Genomic DNA, 12,050 nt, shown 5'->3' on the forward strand with positions numbered 1-12,050 from the left:
TCAGAGTAGAGCTGTTGGAGGAGACCACACCAGCATGAATGGAATGTAGTAAGAGCAAGTGAAGAAAATTTAGCAAAGCAACAGAAAGAACCAGAGGAACTAAAAAAAAAAATATGATTTCCCTCCAAACTAAAACATTCAACTGAAAAGAATGATCTTTATGATCAATAAGTAAAAAGCATTTGACCCACACAGAAAGAAGCCCTAAACGATAGAAATCAGGATGGGAAATAAAGTACAAATGTACAAATGTACAAAGGAGACTTTATGTAAACAAATGTCACTCTAGAAAGATCAAAAGGGGAGAGAAAACAATTGTTGCTTGCATAGTCCATGAAATGTTCTAGGCTCAATAAAAACTGTGGGTACAGAGTGAAGGAGCTCACCATGTTCTCTGCAGAACAGGGAGAACAAACACTCACCTAGGAACCATCCAATAAACATGACAAAATCACGAGGAATCTTACAAATTTTGAAAAAGAAAGAATAGAGACAGAAGGTATGGTAGTAATATCCATAGAGGACCAGGTAAATAGGACTGTGAAAAGAGTCATCCCTAAAATAAACACACTGAAAAATAACCTAATCCATCAAGATAATTTCCTGTTCCAGGTTCCCTCCATCACTTGGGCCAGTTTATTTTCTTCACAGTATTATCGCTCTTGGAAATTCTCATTGCGTTTCTGTTTCTATGCTTATTATCTGTCCTCTCTCCTAAAATGCAAGACATCTGAATTGCAGGGAATTGGTTTCCTGTCTTTAGCTCTGAAAATAGTAAACACTAGCTCACTGTCAAGTTTTAAATTTTAAGTTTCAAGTTTTAAAGGTTTAGGTTTTTGCATGATAATTTCGAAGTGGGGAAGGTGCATTTGGTTTGTAAATATGATGTTTCAAAATATGCCTCATGCCAGATTTTTTAAGGGATATGAATTTTGACTCTTCCATTTTCTTTCAGCTCAAAAGGTAAGATTATTTTAAAAGCCCATAGAAACATTATTCAACATTTGCACCTTGTAGAAGAAATGGGAAAAACGCTATACTGATTATGTTACTATTATATTTCTTTTTTAAAAATTTTTCATTAAGTTTAAAAAAAAATCTCCCCAAACAAGAATGCTGTCATTCTCTAGAATATATGTAATGTGAATGTGCAGTTGTTCTCTCACGTTGATGGGGTGTTGATTTCAGGACCCTGTGGACATCAAGATCCACAGATCCTCAGTTGCCTTTGTAGACAGTGGCACAGTGTTTGCATTTGACCTATGTACGTCGCCCATGTACTTGAAATCATCTCTCTGTTACTTATGGTACCTAACACAGTGTAAATGCTATGTAGACATTCATCATACTATATTGTTTGGGGAATAATGCACAATAATGGTCTGTGCTTGTTTCATACAGACACTGTTTTTTAAACAAATATTTTTGATCTGAGGCTGGTCAAATCTGTGGATGTGGAATCCACACGTACAGAGGGTGAACTGAGGACCCAATCAAATGAGCAGCTTCTGTGATGGTGGACTATTATATCTTTGGTTCTATCTACACGGTGTCCCTCTTAAACAGCACAGATGCTGCATATCGAGGGCCAATCACATGCATCAAAAGCTCCCAGTCGTGTGTGTGTGTGTGTGTGTGTGTGTGTGTGTGTGTGTGTGTGTGGTGTCAGACATGGCCCCCAGAACTAGAACACCTGGGCCTGAATACCTGTGTTCTGATTCTGTTCATGCAACAGCAATACATATATCACTACTTCTGTCTCTGTTACAAGAGCTAGATACCTGAAGCCTTTCCGCAACTGGTGTTGAGATTTCCCAGGTTAATGAACACACATTTTTCAGTATGCCTAATTAAGAAGGATAAGGCAAACTCTCTGGAAATGATTAAAGCCCCCACAGGAAAGAGATGCAATTGCTCTAATCTTACGTTTCCTTTTTACAGAGAATGACTCTCACAATACTAAACATTCCATCAGTATTTTTGTCATTAGGTATAAGATGTGAATAAAAATGGTTTTTCTTCAAAAACCTTGATATAATAAGAAAAGATAGGTTCAGTCTGAGTTAAGTTTCCCAGGGTCACTTAAAAACTATCATCAATCCCAGAGGCTTGAGAGGTTGAGGCAGGAGGATTGTGAGTTCGAAACTAGTCTCAGCAAATTAGTGAGGCCCTAAGCAACTCAATAAGACCCTGTCTCTAAATAAAATATAAGAAAGTGCTGGGGATGTGGCTCAGTGGTTAAGTGCCTCTATGTTCAATCCTTAGTACCAGAAAAAAAAAAAAAAAAACAACAAAACAAAACAAAACAAAAACGTAGCATCAAGCCAAAAAGAAACCCAAAACAAAATGAAGATAGACACTGTGGAAGATACAAGCTCAGAGAAGGAATTAATATTGCAACCATAAAGTGTATCATAAACCAAAAAATCTATGGTTTGGTGCCCAACAGTCCCGGAGTCCAGCACCTAGTGCCAGTGACTATAGAACCACAGGCAAACTGTTAACATTCTGGATCCAAGTGTCACATCTGTATGATCAGAATAAAATACTCATGTGGCTACTATAAAACTGAAATAATAACATAATAGCAAATCCCTTAGAACAGTGCCCAGCACATAATATGTACCTAATAAATACTTAATATCAATTGTATTATTATTTTTTAAAGAAAGACAAAATGTGAATTTTGACTGTGTCCACATATGTGCAGGGTAAGGGAGAGTAAACCTGCTGTTTTGTGATCTTTTTGGATGGATGAATGCATGGTAGTCTGATAATATTAGAATTTTGTAAAGTCTGCAATAAATTCCCTTTGTCTAGATTTTATGCTTGCAAAACAACTGGTTTTGACATATTCTTAGCTGTCAAATTATGAATTAATATTCTGGCATTTAAGCCAATCTCTGTTCTAGAGCAGTCCAATGCTTTCTTTAATGTGGGAGGAGGTGCTATGTGTGGAGGGCACAAATGTATTTCTGAGTAACTGGCTTTCCTTAAAACATAAAGCACAATGAGGTATGAATGTTTTCAGGGCTGCACCTAATTAAGGAGACATCCCCGTCACTTTGGAGGATGGCCTCTACCACATAATTGTATCAGTCCCCTGGCATGTCTGGGTGGGATCAGCAAGTATCCAACTGGACCACATTGGCAGGCAGAGCAGCTGGTAAGGGTACTCCCAGGGCCGGCGTTCTCACTAGCTTCTGTTATTACCATGGGTTAAATCTCGAAAGCTGAAGAGAAGTCATTTCTAAATCCAGGACACCTCTCAGCATTGACTACAAGCCCTCTCATAAATACATTTTAATGACCTGTTTTTAAATTTGAAATATTATGACCTCTCATTAGTTCATAACCTGACCTCTTCTTCTTAGGGAGCCTTTAATCATTTCCAGAGAATTTGCTGGATCATTCTCAATTAGCCGGACTTACAAATGGTTTTTATTAACCTAGGAAATCTCCACAGTAGTTGTAGAAAGACTTAACAGACCTAATTCTTTTATTAAAGATAGAGGACAAAGAAATTTTGGTAGCTGTATATTTAATGCTATTTCATTAAACACCCAGAATATTCATTTTCTGTGTCATTGCCCATTTTCACTTTTCATTATTGTTAATATCCCAGTGTATCTTTGGCATTACAGAACACAGTGATGTGGACCAGGAGACGGCACTGGCTGGTGCCCAGGGCTTCATGGGCTGCCTCTCTGCAGTGCAGCTCAGCCATGTGGCCCCTCTGAAGGCTGCTCTGCACCCCAGCCACCCGGCCCCTGTCACCATTACAGGGCATGTGACCGAGTCCAGCTGTGTGGCCCCCGCTGGCACTGACGCCACATCAAGGGAAAGGACGCATTCCTTTGCAGGTGAATTAAGACTTTCTCCCTACCCCATCACAAGCCCAGCTTGTCCATGGGTTTTGAAAACTTCTGATTTTGTTGTTTTGCTATATTTTCAAGATGGGTTTCTAGAAAGGGCTTTTTTTTGTTTAATGTTCAGTTCTCTGTCGCATTTCTTTTGTATATTCTTATTTGTTGCAGTTGACATTGTTTAAATTAAAAATTCACATGGATGCCACAGTCCTCTCTAGCATTCTGGCCTAGTTTAATACATGAATGGAAATTTTCAAACTTTGTTTCTTTGGCTTAGCAATATGACCCCTGTCCCTTTTTTGTGCTTTAACTGCAGATCATTCTGGAACAAAGGATGACAGAGAACCCCTCACTAATGCAATCAAAAGTGACTCTGCAGTAATTGGAGGTAATGGGACATGTGGATGAGCTCTTCCTTGGTTCTTTTTTTTTAATATTTATTTTTTAGTTTTAGGTGGACACAATATCTTTATTCTACATTTATGCAGTGCTGAGAATCGAACCTTGTGCCTCGTGCATGCTAGGCAAGCACTCTACCACTGGGCCACAACCCCAGCCCCTTCCTTGGTTCTTACTGTCATTACTAATAATGGTAACCATGTAGACACTCTCTATGAATAATCTACACCCATCACTAAGGATGTCAGGAAGGCAATGGGATGGGCACTGTTTGTGCTGGATTGTCTTTTAAAATCTTCCTAAACACTTGGCTTCCTTGGAAACTTTCAGTATAAATAATTGACAATTTTACTGAAGCATCACACTCAAAGAGCAGTTACAAAATGGTAATAATGAATGTTATTGAGCTTGAAAATGGCCAACTGCAAGCCCTCAGGGATTCTGATTATATCTGAGAGTATCTTTTTTCTTTGAGTTTTTAGATATATCACTGTTTCCACCAAGGTTCATGTAGAAAGTAGGAAAACCAACATTAGAAGCACATATCTAGTTTTGCCTTCATGCTTGATAGAAGGGCTGTTTGCATGATGGAGATGCTCCTATTGATGAAGATTACACCCAGTTGCATTTTAATCACATACTAGCTTGATGGACTAGAAGTGGTTAGTAATTTTAAATTAGAGAATTAGCAGAAAAACTCTTAAAGTATATCTCCCGGTAAAGTGACAGCATATTCTCTGAGATATAATTTATTCAGAACCAACTCCAAAAATAAACCTTTTTTCTTCTTGATTAATGCTCTTAAGAATATTATTAATCAGATTATTGAAATGTTAAGTAGTTTAGCTTTTCTCCGCAGTCTGAATGTGATATGGACATACAGAAGTAAATATGCTATTGCATAGCCATATGATGTGATTATTCTTATATTTTAGCAACTCACTGGGCTTTACTAATACTTAATCCACTTGGATCTATTTTTACACCCCTAGCTATCTAGACTTGAGTTTTCTTATAGTAGTTAGGATTTTATTTAGAAGCAAAAATACTGGTTAAGTATTTCTGACCATTGCTACTTCTATTACTTTTTCTCTTTCTAAACTTAATGATGTATAAATTAAAGATACATAGAGTAGAACTCCCATTTGATCATATGAAAAGCCCCCCAAAATTTTTGAGTAGTAGTTAGAATAATTTGTAGTTAATAGTTATAATAGTATGTCTGAGAGGAGTATATTTTACAATAAAAAACTCACTTAAAGCTATAAGATTTATCATGTGCTAACATTTAAAAATAGGATTCCTCACCAAGCAAATTATCTCAGTCTCGTGATAGCACTCCTTTGATGCATTTATTTAGTATAGATATAGGTAACTATAGATACCATGACCGAAATAAGTCTAGGGCATGGTAGAGTCAAGCCAATGTTAGAACAAGTGCTCAATCTTTAGACTATTATTGTTGCTTTGGGCAAAGGTCATTTACAAGAATTACAGAGTTAAGGAGGAAATGTGCTATAATTCATTGTACTGTCATCCAACAGCAAAAATAAATTACATTTTACCTGTGAAATTCTCACTTAGCTCATATGCATATGGCAGAGAGAGATAATATAGAAGGGTTGTCCTTCGAGGGTTCTCCAGAGTCCATGAAATCAGCTCTCAACTTTGCAGGGACAGGGACTGAGCTACAGAAATAGAGCAGCTGGTAGTGGCCATCTAAGCTCAAAGGCCTCATCCGGACCATGTGTAATTTATCTGCTAAATCACAGTGTATCCTCCTCCAGGGTGTTATTCCATCTGTACCATTGCTGTACAATTTTTGCCCATTGTCTATTATCATAAATTGCAACCACTGTGTAACTACAGTAATCCACTTAAGCATTTTCTAAACTGGCTAATTCCCCTGTGTTCTTCATCCTGCATGATCCTTCTCTTCCTTTCACAAACAAACAAACAACAACAACAACAAAAAAAAAAACCCAAGGGTGGGTAGTAGTAAAAGATGGGAGGATAAGACATCTAAGGTAGTAACCCAGATGCTGTGGAGTATTTGGCCAGGCTACCTAGATGTGGATAGACAAGGTTTAGACAGACCGAAAGCTATGATTCCTCAAGAAAACAGTCCCATACAGATCTTTGGATGCAACATCATAGAACACAGCAGTTGGCTGAATTTTATACAGAATATTTTGTTTAATTGTTATTTTTTTATTTCATTTAGTATAACAGGTGAGATCAAGGTTTTTCTTGGGCACAGTAAGACCTGACATAAAACTTACTCCAGATTAAAGGAGATAAAACATTTCAAAAATCATCCCTGATTTGACTGGCTGGATGCCCCATCTGGGCCAATGTAATAGTGACATTTACTCTATCATTGTAGTGGGTTGCTTTCTGTAACACATTCCATTGAAATTATTCAAATCTCTCTCCTTAAGTCAGAGGCTTTTAAATCAGACACAGATTTGTAACAACTCCACTGTTTTCCTGAGACATAAACTATGAATAACAAATGGATATTTTGATTAAAATTATTCTTTACTAATATAATTAGTAATAGCAAAAGTAGTCATACCCATTAGTAAGATGTTCAGATTTCATGTACCTAAGTCTGTTATCCCATTGGTATTATATTCATCGCAACCTTTCTCAGGTGAGGTTGACCTAGCCAAAAATTGGCTTGCCAATATTGTGATCTACCATAGAGAATCTGGTTAGTAAATAATCTGCTTTGGAGTCTATTGTGACTGATAAGAACCTTTGCATCTCTGACTTGAATCTATTACAGTTGCATAGTATACATCTACTTTATATTAGAATGGAATCTTAATTTTGCAATTTGAGATTTGATAGGCATTGTTATTTTCATATACTTATTTTTATCTGAAAACCTGCGTTAGTTGATACCTCCACTGATCTCATCAGAAAAGCCTTTAGATATGAAGGAACTGTGAAACTCAGGGTGATGGATGAGTTTTCTAAATTCTGTTTTATTTATTTTTTTAATTGTAAGTGTGAATTTTATCATTAGCAATGTATACTGTGAGTTGTCTTTCTGGAAGTGACAGATCAACTTCATTTGGGAGAAAATTTCCACCAGTTATCCATACCTGAACAACCAGAGTTTGCCTGTTGGTTATTCTTTAAATAAAAGTGGTGTTACATGCAGCACAGAGAGGCTTGTTCAGATCACAACTCAGGCCTCCACGTGGTGTGGTGTTTTCCTGGAGACAGCCCGCTATCCTCAGAGTACCCCTGGAGAGCATTGTATAGATTTCCCATTTCAACACACAAAATGTTAAAAAGACTTGTAGTCAAGGGATGAGATTCAGTACACGGAGCAGCATTTACTGCTTCACCTAAAGCATCCTTATACATATCTGGCTTTTGATTGGCAGCATGAGATCTTCTACATAATACATTCAATGACTATTATTATGCTTGAGTATCCATGCCTTCATTTGCACTAAGTACCAGGGATTCGATCTAGTTTCATTTTATACCATCAGTGGAAATTTCAGCACTGTGAAAATGGCATCTCAGAATAATCCTAAGATTGCCTTTTTACCTTTTGGGTCCCTCCCCCTAAGTATATTAAGGACTCCCCCTGCCACCTCAGGGTTCATAGGACTACAGAAGATTACAAGACTTATCTCTGAGGACTACAGACCTAATGCAAAGCCAGGTTGATAACTAGAAGCATAGTGAAAAATCATAGTGCTTAAATTTTTTGCTTAGAACAAGAAGTTTCAAAGCAATATTCCTTAAATGGAAGTGATTGAAATGTATTCTTATATTCAAATCTGTGTTTATTAGGATTATTCATATACATAATCTACTCCTGTTATTCAACAGTATAACTTCATCCTTACACAGTTAATTATAAAAACTTTAGACTCTTTTTCTACTTACTATTATTTTGTAATTTTAGAACAATTAAAACCTGTCCATAGGAAGTGGCCACATGGTATAAGAGTTATCTAGGTTACACTTTGTGTTAAATACGAGTGTACTAAGTGAGTCCAAGATGATGTGCATTCGGAAATGGAGGTGAACCCACAAGGTTGGCAGAACTCAGAAGTAAACTCAATATATTGTGATACTGCTGGAATCAGAAATACCTGAAGTTTTCTTATTTCCAATTTATATAAATAGAAGCTTGATTTAAGCACCAAATAATTTTTCTGAGGACTTTATTAAGCAATGAAGTCAACCCAGTTCCTTTCCTGACAAAAATTCTGACTTTATGTTTCTCTTCTCCTCTCTTTCTAGGTTTGATAGCGGTTGTGATCTTTATCTTGCTTTGCATCACTGCTATAGCCATTCGCATTTATCAGCAGAAAAGGTTATACAAAAGAAACGAGGCAAAAAGGTCAGAGAACGTAGAGAGTGCCGAGGCCGTTTTGAAAAGCGAGCTTAACATACAAAATGCAGTCAATGAAAATCAGAAAGAGTACTTCTTCTGATTGATGGGCAGCTGCCATCTCATGATAATTAGGACGGTCTGTTCCAATAGCCAGGGGCTCTCCATGGACAAGAACTGTTCTTACACTGAATGTACAGGCGATGGATCTGCAGCACTACCCTCTTGCCATGTCCAGGCTCTGGATGGCTCCAGGGGACCTCCTCCAGCGACAAGCTTCTCGTAGCCATCATCCTATGTAGCGAGGACCTAGATCTTGCTGTTAATTTTCAAACGTTCTGATATGATCTAAAACAAGCTTATCTTGCTTCATGACTACGGTTTTTCAATGTGAAACTGTAGCCCTGGTCTCCTTAACTATGTAATACATAAGTTTCATTAGAGATTACAAAGAAAATCGGACTGTGATGACCTTGCTTTATTTGAGAACATGCTGCGTTTGCTTTCGTCTCCCTGTGGTGTTGTTCCTAGACCTGGAAATGCTTCTAAGATCCTCTTTGGCTGGTGTTTGCATCTGCAGTGGCCAAAAGTATATAAAGCCCCTTTGCCTTTCTCTATGTTACATTCAATACATCGATAGTCCTGAAAAATGTTTTATTGTTCTTTGCTTGTCCATATGGCTCTTTTTCTATTTGACGCAATGATTTTGAATACATTCAGTTTTGAGTGTCAGACTTTAATGCTGAACATACAATTCATATGTAAAAAGACTCAAAGAACAGTGGTTGTCAGAATGTGGTGTGTTACCTTTAGAAGTTTTCGATTTAATTTGTTGTCATTGTTTAATGGTGACAGTAGTTAAGACCCCGATAAATTCCGATCTCCCAAAGAATGTAAACTGTTTTCAATGAAACTTGTTGATATAAAAAAATTATTAACACAGCAAAAAAGTATTTTTTAATTACAACTGTAATACCTCGAAGGAAATATACTACTGAGAATATTTTCCCCAAATCTTATATCTGTTTTTTTTGTACTTTTATCTTTGTGTTTTTCTAAAGTTTATCACCAGTGTTTCTTTGATCTCCCATGACTATATTCCATGAAATATTATTAGAGAAAAGAGAAATCGAAGCCTAGTGCTACATTCTCCTTTCTAACACATACAACCCTTCAGGCATAAATGTTGCTGTGTGCTGACCTCCCGTACACAGTTTCTGCCATTTGAGCTGTGACTGTGCCCCCTTTTCTGCACAATCGGTAGACTAATGAAAGAATGTTCGCTATAAGCAGGGAGAGTGTGTTGAATGATCAACGCTTAACTGTCATTATATAGTCACTTCTTATCCAGGGTGACAGTTAATTTCTCAACAAGAATCCATATAACCCACTGACTAGACCATTCTGAGAAGAGCATATACATGCACTAGGAGATCAAAGAATTACTTACAACCTTATAGAACTGTTACAAGAGTTAATTCTGAGGCTCTGTAACCAAGATGCTAACTGTCTTTGAATTCCATAAACCAACTAAATAATAAAGGCACTTTGCTTTTCCTGCTCCCACCTTCAAGTGCCTCCCAAGTGGAAATTAGATTCCTTAGTTTGTGTGCACCATGAATTTGGAAATCTGTAAACTCACCATGACCGTCACCTTATTTTCCATGTTTTCTTTGTTAATTCTCCTTGGAAACCCACCCATCTTTCCTCATAGCATATATCCATATTGATGTTTCTGTAAATGCCTGACTGAATCTTAAGGACCCGAATTAACGTAGTAGTTTGTGAAGGACCCGTATTGGTAAATGGCATACCTTTTTTTGTTTGTTTGTTTTCCTTTGAACTGAAGGTACCGTGGTGGTAAGGGAAGGGACTCATATAGAAATGGTGGTATTTGTTTGATGCGAAGATGAATGCAGCCATCGTCAGAGCTCTGAATCTTTTCTGAGTGTTCGTTTTATTTAGTAGCAGTATTAACCTTGCCAGTCGCTGGAATGTGGACAGGTTTATAAATGGTGAAGCCACATAGTCCTCTGTGGTGTGCACTGCTAGAAACTGCAACAAATGGCACTGGTACATTGTATGCCAACAAAATGCATTGGAACATTGTATGCCATGACTTGATTCCCTGATTTGTAATCGATTCCTTCTTTTTTTCTTAATAAAATGCATTTTTTGAAATAAAATGCAGAATATATTTTAAGAGATGTTGTATAAAAGTTTAAAAATAGGGAATTTTACTGGATTTTTTCCCACTTCAAATAGGAAAAAGACATGTGGATGTTTGCTTTTTATTTTAGTGTGTGTATGTGTGTGTGTGTGTTCAAATCCTTTTGATAGATTTTGTGATTGTTGTGAATCATTTACAAATGCAGTTATTATGTACTTTTCCTTTTAAATGGGCTCCCAAAATGAAAGAAATGTAGATAAATGTTTCCTAATTAACAAGTGAGTCAAATTACAGTAGATTTAAAGTTTTGCCAGAGAACAATGATTTGGCTGTCAGCAATTGTTTGTGGAAAGGTTACTTCGTATTTAAATTGAATGATGTCCTTTTTATTCTCTTTTCTTCTTCTCCAGGGAGCTTGGCCAGTGAATACGGTATAAATATACACATGTTATATGGAGAAATACTGTGTACCCTTCTGTGATTTAAAACTAAAAAGAAAACTTTTTTTGTGTGTGTGATTTCAAAAGAATGAAAACAATATATAATTATCATCACCACGTTAAGGAGATGAAGACTTTCCAAATCTCATTAAATCTGACGTGCAATATGCAAATAGAATGCAAAAGTAGCATCAAAGTCTTGCCTATATGAATTGGGGATATCAGTGGGAAACGACATGTTCATTTTATATAGGAACCATGCTGCTGAATGGACCTTGTCCATCCTGGGAAAGAGCTAGTTTTAATCCATTCCCAAGTGTTTCTCTTTAAATCACATTTAAAACATTCTTTAGATGTTGTTTTTTTTTTAAACAAAACAAAACAAAAAATACAGCAAGAAGCAACCAGACAACCATCGGAGAGAGGTCAATCATTTAAAATTATCTTTCATGAGGTGGTATTGTCTTTTAAGATGTCAGAATGACAACACTCCTCATGGGACAGGAGAATACTGATACCCTATTTAATATGAACAGCTCAGTTTTACAGATGGAAAGTCTCAGAGGCAGAATGTGAATTGCCATTCCCAAGAAGATAGCAGCAGTGTGTATGTTGTGAAGCTAGTAGTCACGGTGTCCCTTTGACTCCACCTATGTATTGATCTCAGTGTTTCTAAAAGCTGGAATTTTGACAATTATTTAATGCTATAGAAAGGCCTGAAGAATCTTGATAAGCCTTCTTGTCCAGAATGACCTATAGTTCTAGATCTTATCCACGGCCTGTTTTAAATGAACATCAGCCTTTAT

The 12,050-nt window shown here is 36.9% G+C and overlaps 1 protein-coding gene across 2 annotated transcripts in view; it reads left to right on the forward strand.

Annotated features, from left to right (window-relative positions):
* The window catches only part of Cntnap4 (contactin associated protein family member 4), a 239,533-nt gene extending 228,696 nt beyond the window's left edge, over positions 1-10,837 (forward strand). For both annotated transcript variants that reach the window (XM_005318444.4, XM_078032697.1), the window contains 3 exons: positions 3,645-3,863; positions 4,186-4,257; positions 8,544-10,837. In XM_005318444.4, the coding sequence (XP_005318501.2) occupies positions 3,645-3,863; positions 4,186-4,257; positions 8,544-8,737 (485 nt within the window). In that variant the 3' untranslated portion in view covers positions 8,738-10,837. The remainder of the gene's footprint in view (positions 1-3,644; positions 3,864-4,185; positions 4,258-8,543) is intronic.
* The last annotated feature ends 1,213 nt before the right edge of the window (positions 10,838-12,050 follow it).

This window comes from Ictidomys tridecemlineatus, chromosome 15 (genome assembly GCF_052094955.1).
Source record: "Ictidomys tridecemlineatus isolate mIctTri1 chromosome 15, mIctTri1.hap1, whole genome shotgun sequence".
Taxonomy (NCBI): Eukaryota; Metazoa; Chordata; class Mammalia; order Rodentia; family Sciuridae; genus Ictidomys; species Ictidomys tridecemlineatus.